The following is a 16,410-nucleotide window of genomic DNA, read 5'->3' as shown; positions in this document are numbered from 1 at the left end:
ACACACACACACACACACACACACACACACACACACACACACACACACACACCACCATAAACATTGATCTACCTCCAAGAAGAAAAACAGCCATATTCTCTTTCAGTATTCTCTATATAGTATTATCAAATGGAACTAACATCCACTCAGTTGCTGATTCTATCTACTAGTAGTGACAACTAGCTGTAAATAGCTGCAGTTGATATGGCTACTTAGAATTCGGGTTTTATATTCCATGTAAGTTTATTTAGAAACTTGAATGATTATTACAGTTAAGTATTACTACTTTCTAAAATGCCCTGGAGATAGTCTATTTAATAACATATACTTTCTAAAAAGTACATTTATTTATTTATTTTTGGCTGTGTTGGGTCTTCTTTGCTGCAGGTGGGCTTTCTTTAGTTACGGCGAGCGGGGACTTCTGTTGTTGCGGTGGCTTCTTGTTGCAGAGCACGGGCTGTAGGCGCACGGGCTTCAGTAGTTGTGGCACGCAGGCTCAGTAGTTGTGGCTTGCAGGCTGTAGAGCGCAGGCTCAGTAGTTGTGGCACACGGGCTTAGTTGCTCCGCGCCATGTGGGATCTTCCTGGACCAGGGCTCGAACCCATGTTCCCTGCATTGGCAGGCAGATTCTTAACCACTGTGCCACCAGGGAAATACCAATAATATATACCTTTAATGATTTTTAGCATAAATATATTTACTTAAGTGTTCATATAGGGTTAGTTTAGTCCTATTTTAAAGAGAACTTAATTCTGTGTTAAGTTAATCATGCTTTTGTATTGTTTTTAGAATTACATATAAAATCAGTATATTAAGTCAACCAGTATACAGTCTTAAGTTTTAATCATGGTTTCCAAATTTGATATGGGGGTTATTAGTAAGGTAAGATATCATTGTCTGCCTTTATTAAATTTATTTTGATCATGAGTGTGCTTTTGAAAGATGCTTATTTTCAGTGGAACAATTCACTGTAGATGTACTGCATGGCTGACTAATTATAGCTTATATTCAAGGCACTGAAAACCATATTACACATAAATAAATTTTGGTGATAAAGAATACCACCTGTTTGTATTCACATGCCAACCAAATTTATCTTTGTACTTTAGGACATTAGATCTGTTGATTTTCAGGTTTCTGTAACTTTGTTCCTCTCAAAATAACTTTTCAAGTACAGTTACAAGGCTATCAAAAAAACAAAGTGCTGGGCTTCCCTGGTGGCGCAGTGGTTGAGAATCTGCTTGCTAATGCAGGGGACATGGGTTTGAGCCCTGGTCTGGGAGGATCCCACATGCTGCGGAGCAACTAGGCCCGTGAGCCACAACTATTGAGCTTGCGTGTCTGGAGCCTGTGCTCGGCAACAAGAGAGGCCGAGACAGTGAGAGGCCCGCGCACCATGATGAAGAGTGGCCCCTGCTTGCCACAACTAGAGAAAGCCCTCACACAGAAATGAAGACCCAACACAGCAAATAAATAAATAAATAAACTTCTACCCCCCCCCCCCAACATCTAAAAAAAAACCCGAAGTGCTTGTTGGCTAACTGGTCACTATATGGTTTGTAGCACAGGTGACATTACTTCTAATTCTAGATGGTAAGGATATTTCTCTCCATTTGTGGTTGGTTTGTTTGTTTTTCTGTACTGTCAGTTTTTTTCAGCCTTTAACGCATTTTGGTTCAGATATGGCATTGATTGTAGTCCCAAAGATTGAGAAGATGGGTTTTCTCAGGTAGATTTACTCTGAAAGCTAGTAAGCGCTTTTTTTCTATCACTATGTTTAGTAACATGTAAGGTAAACTAGTGCTATGTTTTAGATACTAATAGAAGTTTACAAATTATTTTGTCATGAACTTTTAAAAAACATTTATTAGAAATAGCTATTTTTCTCGACAGAGAAAACAATTTTCACTCAATTTAGATCTCTTATGGTACTATTTTTTGAAACCAGTATTTCTCTGTGTGAAAGGCAGGGTTATGCGCTAGGGATTCATTGTTTAAAAAAATATATATATATTTGGTCTTTATATGGAAAATATCATGTTTGTTTACTGGTTAGAAGCAGTCTTTTTTTTTTAACTTATAAAGCTATTGCTTCATATTAATTTCTCCAAGAAACAAATGAACAACTGAGACTTTTTTGGCGGGGGGGGGGAGACAAGTGCTGTAACAATGTGTAGGGAACCTCTATATACTGTATACAAGTAGCACAAAATTGTTTAGGTAGACATGGCATTTGAACCATGGTTACACAATGTATTTGGGCAAGTTAACTTAGGAGAAAAGTGGATTCAGTGGAAGATTACCACAACAGATCCCACTCCCCTCCCCAATTTTAGTGTTCTCTGCTTTTAGCACGAGTTGGGGAAAGGTGTTTTCCCCCACTCAATTTTTTTTTTTTTTTTTTTGTAGTACGCGGGCCTCTCACTGTTGTGGCCTCTCCCATTGCGGAGCACAGGCTCCGGACGCGCAGGCTCAGCGGCCGTGGCTCATGGGCCTAGCCGCTCCACGGGATCTTCCCGGACCGGGGCATGAATCCGTGTCCCCTGCATCGGCAGGTGGACTCTCAACCACTGCGCCACCAGGGAAGACCCCCCCCCCAATTTTATTTCTTTTTTTACCCCTATTTGAAAAACTGTTTCTCTATGAGACAAATCTTTGACCCTTTTGTATTCTGCGTCCTTCCCTCCCTTTCCCTTTCTTGACAGGAAAATGCAGCTGCACACATTTTTTGTTTCGAGACAATGGGTCACATGCCGTGTCACCTAAATCTATGACCAAGAGGCAGTTTTATCCCTAAGAGATCATAATGCTTCAGTTGTCCTGGATACATGACATCATGTAGCATTATAATCAAACATACGTCTTTTTGCAGTAGTACTTTTGGGATTTGAATCTACCCTGTAATCTCAATATTGGATTTTATGCGATGGACAGTATTTATAATAGAGAACCTTAAAACAAAGAATGTATTGTAGGAAAGGTTGTGAGTTCCTTTTATATGGCTTAATTTTCTAACCTCAGGGTTACCAAAATTATCAGATAATTTGAGTTAATAGAATATCTTTAAAGTTCTAGCATTAAATTTGTTACACAAAGCCTTGCAAATAGTATGTGCTCAATAAGTGTTACACTATTATCACTACCAATGTGATAAATTAACAAGAAAATTGTTTTCCTTATTTAAAAATGAGGAACTCTTTAAGATTTTGAAAATAATTAGTATCTGTAAACTGCTAAAATATTTTTTTTTTTTTTTTTTTTTTTTGCGGTACGCGGGCCTCTCACTGTTGTGGCCTCTCCCGTTGCGGAGCACAGGCTCCGGACGCGCAGGCTCAGCGGCCAAGGCTCACGGGCCCAGCCGCTCCGCGGCATGTGGGATCTTCCCGGACCGGGGCACGAACCCGCGTCCCCTGCATCGGCAGGCGGACTCTCAGCCACTGCGCCACCAGGGAAGCCCGCTAAAATATTTTATGTTGAGCTTATTATAAGCTTATTATACTGCTGAATAAATCTAGGAAATATAGTACTGTGGCTTCCAGTCTTGAGTTATGGTATGTTTTATAATTAATTAATAAAAATGGTTTATTCCTAAGGAGGTGCAGGTGAGGAAAGGAGCGGGAAATTAGATGGAAATTCCTTTTATTATATCGTAAATCTTAATCAGAGACAAAGCTTAAATTACAGTAAAGAATTGAAGTAATTGCCAGGCAGTTCTGATAAAATTCACAAACATTTTCGATTTCTGTGTATGCCTTAACTCTGTAGTAGATTTTTTTTTCCTATGGAAAACATTGTTTAGTCATGTGAGCTAAGTGAATGACAGCCTATTTCCCCTTGCTAGGGTTGTCTTAGCCTGTCAAATGGTTTTTTATATTGGTTACTTTAAAGTGATTGGATGGGAAAGCCACAAATCTGAGAAGGGGCCTACTCTCGGGTTACTCTTTTCACACTTCTAAGATTGTTTAATTTACTGATGACATTAAGTTCTTGGTGAGAGGTAAAATAGCAAGTCAATAGAAATAAAGTTTCCAGATGTCTTAAGACCATGTAAAAAAGCATAATTAGAAATTGTAAATATGTATAATTAAATACAACCAAATATCATACTCATTTGTCACATGCTTCAGGAATTTAGATGTTTAAAGTATTTATAATGAGACTGATTTTAAATAGGAAGCTAGACTAGTAGGGTGAAGACGGTGAGAAACAACTGTATCTGTAGGTCAGATGCTGCCACATAGTTCCAGATTAATCATCCCGTGCTTTAAGTCTTCTTCGGGGCTTCTCAGTACGATTGCTCAAGAGCTGGTTTCAACTTCTTTCCAGTTCTAGTAGAACATAACAGATGGCATGCTTCCTTTTTAGTCCAGTGTAGTAAAATTTTTTTAGAAACAGCAAAATTGATTTTCCTCATTTATCCTCTCTGTGTAATGAGGACAGAAATATTCAATGATTGGCTCAAGGGTGCAGGGAAGAAATAAATTGGAATAAATTTCCTTTGGGATATCAAAAATTAACTATTATTTTATTTTGATGTCTTTTTTCAGTGCTATTTTTCATTTCCTAAAATGAATTCTTAAATAATATTATGGATTAAATCTAAATTTGTAACAATTAAAAAAGTATCTTGCAAACAATAACTTACGGATTTAGGGTTCTTAAGAACTATGATATAGGTAAGATAAAAACGTAATTAAAGTTGAAAAGTATAACATGAAATTCAATAATATAATTTGAAAAGCACTTTTTAAAAGTATTAAACACAGTAGAACTGAATTAATTGCAATTATTTCTTATTTGCTATGGATTTATATTACTAAGGTATACATTAAAAAACTTTTATGTTCATGAGAATTGCTGGACTGAGAGCCTGATTTTTTTGGGTTGTTAAATTTTATATACATGAGTCTATTTTTAAGGTACTATAGATGTTATCCTGAAATTTACAGTATAAGTAATATAAGTAATATCTTAAAGAAATTATTTTGAATATTTTAACTTGGTAAGAATTCGGTAGATTCATGATAGATTCTGAACTAGTCAGATACAAATAAATATAACTATATATGTAGATATTTATATTCCTGTCCTGTTTTGATTATAGCATTATATTTGCCACTGTATCTTTTTGTTATTGAGAATGTCATTACTAGTGAAAACTCAACATATTTTATTTCAGAGGTAATGTAGTTATTTTTTTTATATAAATTCTTTTGTTAGAATGTTAGCATTAGGCAGCTGTTAATAAATGAACTTAAAATCTTTTGGGGCCATTAATAACAAAAAACTAAAAAAAGTTCTGAAAGTTTATATGGTTTAAATGCTTTTAGATTATTAAACTAGAAAGATTTGAAGAAAGGTTCTGTCATGTGGTATGATTGGTAAAAGACTCACATACATAAAGTTCATGGAAACAGAATAAGGAAGTGAAAGTCGCATCATAAAGAAAATGATGAAACTGTTATTGCAGCACTCTTCTGAGAAGTCCTAATTTCTGCCTCACCAGAGGGTGTCACTGGTCATAAAGGAGGCCCATCCTTAATACTAGAATTTTTTTTTAATTTCTTCAAAACACAAAGTATAGTTACTGATTTTATACCCTCATTTTTTTGTATTCGAGAGATATAACATATATAAATCTACTACTTTAGGAAGAAAGCTAATAATAATTTTAAAATTAATAACAGTAATAATAATTACCATCTCTATAGCTAGTATTTATTGTGTACTTACTCTCTACGTTTGTTCTGAGTCCTTTATATTTATTCTCATTTAATTTGTACTAACAATCTTATGAAAGTAGGTACTGTTAGAATTCTTCGTTGATAGGTCTTATAGCCTGTTGAATGGCAGACCTGGAATTTGAACCCAGGCAATATCTCTTCACAGCTCATGCTCTTTAACCCTTTGCTTCACTGCCACCAGATGTGATTCTAATGTTAATAATAATGATTTAGATTTCACTTTTATGACTTTATAATATGAAATTGCCTTATCTTTCACAATTTTAACTTCAAATGTACTGCCTCCCCAACCTTCTGTTTAGTACCTTCTAGTATTACATATATATATTCCTTTCTCAAGGAAGAAGCCTTTCATTTTATAGTTGTACACTGTTTTACCATAGAATCTAACACCTATGACAACGGAGCCATGAGTGTAGTAGGAGTAAAAGGTTTCTTCTTGAAGCATCTTACAAAAGGACAAGGAGAGATTATTCTGAGTAGTGTATCTCTTATACTTCGCTTTTTCTATCTTTTATCCACATTACCAGATGTAGAGATATTATAATCATAATCCAATATAGCTTATATGTTAGTTTTGGAATATATTTTAAATTCCTATATACATTTAGATACTTCAGACATTTTAGAATTTATAATATAATACATTTCCTGGTTGTCAGGAAATTGCTTATTCTGTATCCTCAACTATTAAACTACAAGTAGACAAAAAGGGGTTCCTAAGTATTTGGGGGAAAAAATTACAAAGTTGATGCATTAAATTCATGCACCTTAAGGTGCATTATCATATCTTATATGAAATTCTAATGAAATTTATCTGGATTTCCAGTCTATAGCAGATAATGCTTCTATAATTGTATTTCCATGTTTTAGAAATCCAAAGTGCTCCAAAAGCCAAAAGTTTTCTCTTAACCCATGTAGTGTTAAAACATGATCTGAACTGATATAAGACTATTGATGGTCTTTATTTACTCCCTTCTTACTGTGAATATACATTTTTCTGCAGAAACATTAACATTTTTATTATGGGGTCCTGCCTCAGACCTCACTGACACACTGTATAACATATCACATGTGCATTGTAGTCCCTTTCTAACATCCAGAATATTCTGAATTCTGAAATATATCTGCCCTCAAGGATTTTAAGTAAGGGATCATATACCTGTATAATCAGGTACAGTGACTACAGTACAACTGAGGACTAGGATATAGAACTAGGAAGATTAATCCAGTAACTCAAGCATAGCAAATGTGAGACCTTTGAGTGTGAAGCAGTATTTGTAACTGGAATAATATATGGATCCCTTTTAAAGAAAATAATTATATATCCCATTTTTAGAATCACTGACTTTAGTTTCTGAAGTAAGTTTATTTTTAAGTCTTTCGTTTTTTTCTTTATATTGTTATTGAAATGAAAACACAAAATGAAAATTTGCAAAACTTGTGGCCCCCAGAGTTTATCCATGGCACACACTTATTGAGAAACACTGAGAAAGTGGCAAATAGTCCTATATACTTGAGCAATCCCTATAAGTATTATTCTTTACCAAATCTTTGTTTATAATAGCCTGAATCATAGTTAAGGGGTTAAAATACCTTTCCTATATTTAAAGTATGATTTTTTAAAGGGATGAGAAGAAGTAACCTCTTGAAAAAAAAAATGTACTCACAATTTTTGATTACCACCTTTCACCTCCAAGGAAATGTCTTCTACCTACTGCCAGTTGGGAATCACTGTCATAACAAGCAACTCTTAGTGATAGGAGTAAGTGAAATTCCTCAAGTGTGTGGAGGCAGAAGAAACTTAAGAACCAGTGCTCTAAAATACGGTGTAATGTAAGTTAGAGAAGAACCAGTGCTCTAAAATATGGGATAATGTTCTTTAGAGATATTGCCATCAGAAACTAATGTAAACATCCGTTTCCAGAGGCATGGGGAACTAAGTACCTGGACTAGTCTTTCTGCTGAAAACAACCTAAAATGCTGGACAAAATGCATCAGTGCTCTGGCACAAAAGTAAAGAATATGTAGACTGAACACTAATTGGAAACCCCGTGAGGTAAGCTGAGTACTGAAGCTGGCTATTGCCTTGAGGGTATTTACCAAATCAAGTGAGCTTCTGTTTTCCTGGCCTTTTGGGGGCTCAGGGATCAGGAAGCAAAGCCCAGAGCCACCAGAGTAAAACATTTAGCAGTCTTCTCCAGTAATAACCCTTTTTCCATAGGGGTATATACCTTCTAGGTGTAAGAGTGATCTAGAAATTCTTTCCCAACAAAGAAAATTATCTTTCTATAATATTGCTGCTAACAGGAAAAATAAAAAATCTCTACTGAAAATTTGTTACCACAAACCAGCCCTCACACTGGTTTGCAGCCTGAATTCACGCTAGACCTCAAGCTAAGAATTTTATTTTATTTTTTGTTTGTTTTGTTTTGTTTTAATATTTATTTATTTTTGGCTACTTTGGGTCTTCGTTGCAGCATGGGGGATCCTTCGTTGCGGCGAGCAGGCTTCTCTCTAATTGTGGCACGTGGGTTCCAGAGCACATGGACTCTGTAGTTGCAGCACACAGGCTCTCCAGTTGTGGCACACAGGCTTAGTTGCCCCGTGGTATATGGGATCTTAGTTCCCTGACCAGGGATTGAACCCGCATCCCCTGCATTGGAAGGCAGATTCTTAACCACTGGACCACCAGGGAAGTCCCCTCTGCCCTATTCTTTTCTCTCTTTGCTTTTCTTACCTTTTTCCACTTCCTCACTTTCTATACTTCGCATTTGAATTCTGTTATAAGAATTTTAAATGATCCTGGATTGTTACTACTCCCAGGGGCCTGACAGAAGCAGCACAAATCATCATTGTCAAAGAATTCCTGTTGGTAAAGTTATAATGAAAATGAGTTGCTTAAAATAAAAATTTACAAGCCATCTAAGGAAACAGGGCACAATGTAAGAGAATCAGTAGAATCAGACCTACAAATGGTTCACATCTTGGAATTATCAGGTGTAAAATATAAAATAATTATATTTAATATGTTCAATGAAAGCTTAAAAATGAGGAAAAGAGCAAACAAACATTTTGTAGAAGAATCAGAAGTTCTAGAAATGAAAATATACAGTAACTGAAATTAGAATTCAAGGAATAGGTAAAAGCAAACAGACCCCATTGAAGAAAAAATGATACAATAAAAGATAAACGTGGGACTTCCCTGGTGACGCAGTGGTTAAGAATCCACCTGCCAGTGCAGGGGACATGGGTTTGAACCCTGGTCTGGGAAGATCCCACATGCTGTGGAGCAACTAAGCTCATGCGCCACAACTGCTTAGCCTGCACTCTAGAGCCCACGAGCCGCAACTACTGAAGCCTGCGTGCCTAGAGCCCGTGTTCCACAATAAGAGAAGCCACTGCAATGAGAAGCCTGTGCACCGCAACTAAGAGTAGCCCCTGCTCGCTGCAACAAGAGAAAGCCTGCACAGCAACGAGGACCCAACGCAGCCAAAAATAAAATAAATAAGTAAATAAATTTAAATGAATTTAAATAAATAAATTTAAATAAATAAATAAACATTCCGATAACATCATTTTTAAAAAAAGATAAACCTGAAGAGATTCAGAATGCAGTACAGAGAGACAATAAAGTGGAAAATATAAAAGAGGTTAATAAAGGGGAAATTTTTAAGAGAAAACACAGAACACTTTCAAAGGGTTATCAGGTTTCAATAACAATAATGGAAATAGAGATCATGAAATGATGTACTCAGTGAAAATAAATCTAGAAGCTGTGACCTGCTCTAGTTCAACCCAGAATTCTATAGCTAGCAAAAAATAACTTTCAAGAACAAGGGCAAAATAAAGACATGCTCAGAGAAATCCGAAAGTTCACTAGCAGACCACTTTTTTTTTAACTGAAGTATAGTTGATTTACAGTGTTGTGTTAATTTCTCCTTTTTAGCAAAGTGATTCAGTTACATGTATTCTTTTTCATATTCTTTTCCATTATGGTTTATCACAGGATATTGAATATAGTTCCCTGTGCTATATAGTAGGACCTTGTTGTTTATCCATTCTGTATATAATACTTTGCCTCTGCTAACCCCAAACTCCCACTCCATCGCTCCCCCATCCCCCTAGCAGACCATTTTAAGTAGAAGGAAAGTGGTCATTGAAAGTCTGAGATTCAAAAAGGAATGATGATCAAAGACAGTGGTAAGTGTATGTTAATAAAGTGTAAGTTAATTTTTTAAAAACTGTATAAACAATAATAATAGTGTCTTATGGGATTAAAAAAACTGAAATAGCAGTTGTTTTAGTTATTTACTAATTGTCAGTTTATTTTATAAACTGGGGAGAGGTGATTGGAGCTAGTATCCAAAAGATCTTTTTGTTACTCAGGAGAAGATTAAAAGTAACTTTGGATTTTGATGAGTATGTGTGATAAAAATGTTATGGTAATGGGCTTCCCTGGTGGCGCATTGGTTGAGAGTCCGCCTGCCGATGCAGGGGACACGGATTCGTGCCCCGGTCCGGGAAGATCCCACATGCCGCAGAGCGACTGGGCCCGTGAGCCATGGCCGTTGAGCCTGCGTGTCCGGAGCCTGTGCTCCGCAACGGGAGAGGAAGACTTGATAAGTAATGGTAAATGTTTCATTTCGCCATGAATGTTTAGAAGTTTTAATTGTATGCAACTAATAACCAAAACCACAAATAAAGCAAAAATTAATAGAACTACCAGGAAAAATTGATAAATTTCACCAGTATAGTGGGAGATTGTAATATATCTTCCTCATTAATTGGTAAAGAGAGCAGACCAAAAAAAAAAAAAAAAAATCAGGAATATAGAAAACTTAATGTAATTAACAAGCATGATCTAACGGACATATATTGCACCCAGTCACTGTGGAAACATCAGCTGAATCATCATGAAAATCAACCACATACTGGACCATCTAGTAAGTTTCAACAGATTTCAAAGGATTCATATCCTATAGATCAATTCATTTAAGTTAGAAATCAGTAAGAAGAAAAATCACATGGAAATTAAGATATATTCTTCTAAATAACTCATGTATGAAAGAAGAAATGTTAATGGAGCTTGGACTGCCCTTTGTCTGGGAGATGTTAGGTCATCCCTCAATTTTGTTTGTGGCAAACACAACCCTGAGAAATGGCCCACATAAAGACCTTTCAGTCTTGGCATACCTGGTGAGAATGTTAGAGATGCTAAGGGCCAATGATGAATTGGTTCTTCCAGCAGGAAAGAGAAAATTTTTAACAAATAATGCTGGAACAGATGTGTATCCATATGTAAAAAAATGAAATTGAGTAAAAAATACATACATAACTTTTTTTATGAATTGAAGACCTAATGTGAAAGGTAAAAACTATAATACATTTAGAAGACAGTATGGGATAAAGGCTCTATGAATTTGGTGTACAGAAGGAATTATTTTTTTTTTTAATAAATTTTATTTATTTATTTTTGGCTGTGTTGGGTCTTCGTTGCTGCGTGTGGGCTTTCTCTAGTTGCGGTGAGCGGGGGCTACTATTCGTTGCAGTGCGCGGGCTTCTCATCGCGGTGGCTTCTCTTGTTGCGGAGCATGGGCTCTAGGCATGCAGGCTTCAGTAGTTGTGGCACGTGGGCTGAGTAGTTATGGCTCGTGGGCTCTAGAGCTCAGGCTCAGTAGTTGTGGTGCAGGGGCTTAGTTGTTCCGTGGCATGTGGGATCTTCCCGGACCAGTGCTTGAACCCGTGTCCCCTGCACTGGCAGGCGGATTCTTAACCACTGCGCCACCAAGGAAGTCCCCAGAAGGAATTCTTAAATGAGAAACAAACTATGGTAACCATAAAGAAACGGGTTAATCCACCCTATTAAAGTTAAGAACTTTTTCATTAATAGGCAACTAATAAAAAGACAAGCCACCTAAATAGGGAAAGATATTTGCATCACATATAAGGATTGGTATCCAAACAATACAAATGACTTCAACAGACACTTAATAGAAGAGGGAATCTAAATGGCAAATATATATATATATGTTTGCCATATATATATACTTGACTTTTATGTTTCTTTTGTATATGAAGAGATATTCAACCCCATTACTTATATGGGAGATGCAAATTAAACCACAAGGAGTTACAATTTCATAGTCATCAGGTTGGCAAAAAAAATTTTTTTGATGAGTACATGGAGCAAACAAAATACACATACAATCCTGGTAGCAATTTGTCATTATCAGTTAAAATTGAAGAAAAGAATACTCTGTGACCCAATAAGTCCACTCCTTCACATATATTCTGCTTTTAGAATTTCAGAAAATTTATTTACAGTTGTGTTCCAAGGGATATGAACAAGGATGTCCATAACAATACTACTTGTAATAGCCCCAAACATAAACATAAATAAATGTTTTTAAGAGTATAATAAATTGTGGTATGTTCATAAAGTAGAATATAAGTCATCTGTAAAAAGAATGAATTACTGCTGCAATAATGTTAATGAATTTGGTGGGGGGAAAAACAAGTTTCAGTACAACTCAATTTTACATGATGTGTGAAAAACTTAGAGGGCTAAATAATATAATATTTAAGGATTCTAACTATAAAGGAAAAATTTGCTTAATCTGATACAATCAATTAAAAATGTGGATAAATTAAGTCATAAAATCTATGTGGTTTTAACCAACATTTTGTGTTTAGGAGGTTCCTTAGTTATTTCGGGTTAAAAAAAGGTATCACTGTGACACCTCTAATACCTTGTAATTTGGCACCTTGTACCTTAGATGACACTGAAAATTCTCTGCCTTAGTTTCCCTTCTCTTACTTACTCTCTGTCAAGCATTTCCTCTCAGACCAGTGTTAATACAAACCTAAGCAAAAGTGCTCTCCTCTAACCTTTTGAGAAGTGATGTGAGAATTCCAATATGGAATCTTATTATGTTTTTCTTGCCCTGGAGTTGAGTGTCATTGTAGCATTGAACATAATATGCAGACATGCAGTTCTCTGTTGGACAGCTGTGGAGATGCATGAGCTGCATAGCTGTGGGAAAAAATGGTGCATTTTAATCCTGAGCTGTCTTCTCAAGATGCTGCCATGGCCGTCATACAGTGAAGCTCTAGACAGGGGCTCCAGAGTGATTGTACTGGGTTTATTTGAACTCTCCACTTTGAAAATTCTCCTTGTGAGAGGTAATTCTGTCCTTCCCTGAAATGCAGATTTGGAGTCTTAACACAAATGTGTACTTTGCTAAATCGTCTTGTACATTTACATGCCTTTTTTTTGTACCAATGTCTTGGTTTTGGAAATCTATTTGTAGTGGATGTATTCATTATTTGGGTTATGTTATTTATACACCTAAGAAATTAGGATACATTTTCATATCCCACATTTTATTTTCTAGGCCTTAAGTGCCTATTTTGAGTGACATTTATTATGTGTAACAGTTAAATTTGGTTTGTTGAAGTATTGTTCTTAAAAGATTACTAAAAGGAAGTGTTATCAATACATCAGTAGCCCAGATTTCCTTTTATTTCTTTACTTATTTTGCTTTGTGAAGCAAACTTCCATGCACATTATTAATTATCTGCTATCGAATGCTTTCAGTTCATTTTAAGAAGTAGTTTCATAAAAATTTAAAACTAAAAGTTTTCTTGATTTTGGTGTAAAATATACAGACCTTTCTGTTGTAATGTTACATATTATGTATTTCTGAGAACACTGAAATTGTGCAGAGCTGATGGGTCGCACCCAAAACATGCAAAGCTTTGTAATCAGAACACTAATAAAAATAAGTCTTAATAAGAATACTAGAATATTTAAAAAGATATATTAACTCTGTTACATATAAAGAAATACTACAGTTGACTTAAGGTTAAAAAACAAGAGATGAAGGTAGCCTGGTGGAAGGGTGTGCAAGGAAGGGTTGAAGCTACAGGGTTATGGAGGCCAGAGTGAAATGCATAAAGATTTGCAGAGAAGACTTCATTAAGTATTTTCAAGACAATGCGTGTGACCAGGCTGTGCCAAGAGGAAGAACATGGGTTGAATGAGAATTGCGTACAGTACTGTATTTTCAGCAGCTTGCTGCTTTCCACTGTGTTAGCTTGTTTGGGGTTCAGCTCTTATTATTTAGTAGTGCAAAGACATAGGCTGGGAAAAATCATGTACAAACCAGTGTGACTTTCACATTGTACTAAAATCTTTCCCCTACTTACCAGTGAACTAATTTGTGTTACAGAAAAGCTTAATAACAAAATAAACTGTACTAAGAATGAGAGGTGGCTTCTGTTTTTGACTAGAGGTCTTTGATCAGTCTGTGACCTTTTTGTGATTTTGTTTCTTGTGAAATGGAAATACTACAACTAAAAAATAGTCTAACACAGTCTTTTCCCCCTTGAGTATATTGTTTTAACTTTAAACTATAAAAATAATAAACACCTTAAAGAAAAACCGGAAAATATAACAGAAAAAAATTACCAAGTTACTAATATAAGGCACTGTTAGCTTTTTGTATATTTCCTACTTTTTCACCAGTTTTTAATAAGCTTTTTTGTTTACTTCACCATCTTCAAGACAGTCATTTTTAACGACTACTAAATATTAAATAGATGTGCTTTTACTTAGATATTTCTCTATAATAAAATATGTAAGCTGGGGCTTCCCTGGTGGCGCAGTGGTTGAGAGTCCGTCCGCCGATGCAAGGGACACGGGTTCGTGCCCCGGTGCGGGAAGATCCCACATGCCGCGGAGCGGCTGGGCCCGTGAGCCATGGCCGCTGAGCCTGCGCGTCCGGAGCCTGTGCTTCGCGACGGGAGACGCCACAACAGTGAGAGGCCTGCGTACCGCAAAAAAAAAAAATACTGGAATTTACAAATAAATAATAAATTTATAGTAAATATAATTTTGCTAGTAACGAATTTAGTTTGTTACTAAGGAATGTTATCTTTTTAGTATGATATACTATAAAAATATTCGAAATTATTTATGGTAAGTATTTCAGATTTGAGGAAAGGGTTTATTTGGAATTATTATTTGAGCTTTATTTTAAATTTGGTTATTGTTTGTATTGAGCCATATGTATGACTGTTAATTACAGTGAAGTCATAGATCCATAAGATGAATAAATTATAGTTTTATAATTCAAAGAAATAATTGTTCATTTTTAATAACAGCAAACATTATTAGGCAGTTACTAAAGCCTAGGGACTTTAATAAGTATTCAAAATACATTATTTAATTCTGTTAATATCACCTGTACATATTGTGCTATAGTGCTGCATTTTATTTGTAGTCATTTCAAATAACATGAAATAAGTTCTGTTCCTTGTATAGTAACCTTTAGCATCTTTGTTATACAAATATTGTGCTTAAATATTATGTGGGATATTGATTGCAAAATTTCTCTGATTTGGGGATATTTAAATATGTTTCCTTCTTCCATGAGTTTACGAATCTTAAGTATTACATTGACTGATAATTGTTTCTTTTGTTGCAGAACTGTAAGAGTAAATGGGTCCAATAATTGGAATGACTCCAGAAAAGAGAGCTGAAACTCCAGGAGCTGAAAAGGTTGCAGGATTAAGCCAGATTTACAAAATGGGAAGCTTGCCTGAAGCTGTTGATGCTGCCAGGCCAAAGGCCACTCTAGTGAACAGTGAGTCAGCAGATGATGAACTCACAAACTTGAACTGGCTTCACGAAAGTACTAATCTCCTAACAAACTTCAGCTTTGGAAGTGAGGGTCTTCCAATTGTTAGTCCATTGTATGACATAGAGGGAGATGATGTGCCATCCTTAGGACCGTCGTGCTATCAGAACCCAGAAAAAAAATCAGCAACTTCAAAACCCCCATACTCCTTTAGTCTTCTCATTTATATGGCTATTGAACAGTCTCCAAATAAATGTTTGCCTGTCAAAGAAATTTATAGCTGGATACTGAACCGCTTCCCATATTTTGCAACCGCACCAACAGGCTGGAAGAATTCTGTTCGACATAATCTGTCCCTGAATAAATGTTTTCAGAAAGTGGAAAGAAGCCATGGCAAGGTCAGTGTTTATGAACATTGCTATATTTAGGGAGGTGGGGGAGAATTAACATGGAGATCGTAACATATGAGGAAATCAAAGGAAGACAAAAAATAGTCAATCAGATTACTTCAGCTTGAGGTTAATTATATTCACCATTTGCTTTCATTTGAGAAGTTTTAAAATTTCTTCAGTATTGATATAAAGCTAGAATTATTTTCAGTCTACTATAGGTACATAAATTAGGGTTTATTTATTATTATTTTCTCTCTTTTTTAAACATTTTTAATAATTGAAGTATAGTTAATTTACAGTGTTGTGTTAGTTTCAGGTGTACAGCAAAGTGATTCAGTTATGATTAGTTTTTTTAATGTTCTAACTTTCTATTCTTAGCTTCTGTAATGTTCTTGTCACTGTATTTATGTATTATTCTTATTTATTCACCGTGACCATCTCTGCCTTATAACTGGAGTGTGGATCATTTACATTAATGTAACTGATATGGTTGGATTTAAATCTGTCATTACATTATTTTTTTTCTATTTGCTGTATCTGTTCTTTTTTCCTTTTCTCCACTTTTCCTGCCTTTTTGTCAATTGAGTATTTTTTTATGATTCAGTTTTATCTCTTCTATTGGCTTACTAG

At 35.6% G+C, this 16,410-nt stretch overlaps 1 protein-coding gene across 4 annotated transcripts in view; it reads left to right on the top strand.

Moving 5' to 3' along the window:
• FOXN2 (forkhead box N2) overlaps positions 1-16,410 on the top strand; it is a 77,541-nt gene that overhangs the window by 14,136 nt on the left and 46,995 nt on the right. For 3 of the 4 annotated variants that reach the window (XM_060169277.1, XM_060169273.1, XM_060169274.1), the window contains exon 2: positions 15,236-15,786. In XM_060169277.1, coding sequence (XP_060025260.1) covers positions 15,250-15,786 — 537 coding nt within the window. In that variant the 5' untranslated portion in view covers positions 15,236-15,249. Of the gene's footprint in view, positions 1-9,888; positions 9,948-15,235; positions 15,787-16,410 lie in introns of those variants that run through there. The other variant, XM_060169276.1, reaches the window with a different exon arrangement.

The sequence above is a fragment of the Lagenorhynchus albirostris genome, chromosome 13, assembly GCF_949774975.1.
Source record: "Lagenorhynchus albirostris chromosome 13, mLagAlb1.1, whole genome shotgun sequence".
Lineage (NCBI taxonomy): Eukaryota > Metazoa > Chordata > Mammalia > Artiodactyla > Delphinidae > Lagenorhynchus > Lagenorhynchus albirostris.
Note: the sequence above shows the minus strand (reverse complement) of the source record. Positions and strands in the feature narration are given on the sequence as shown.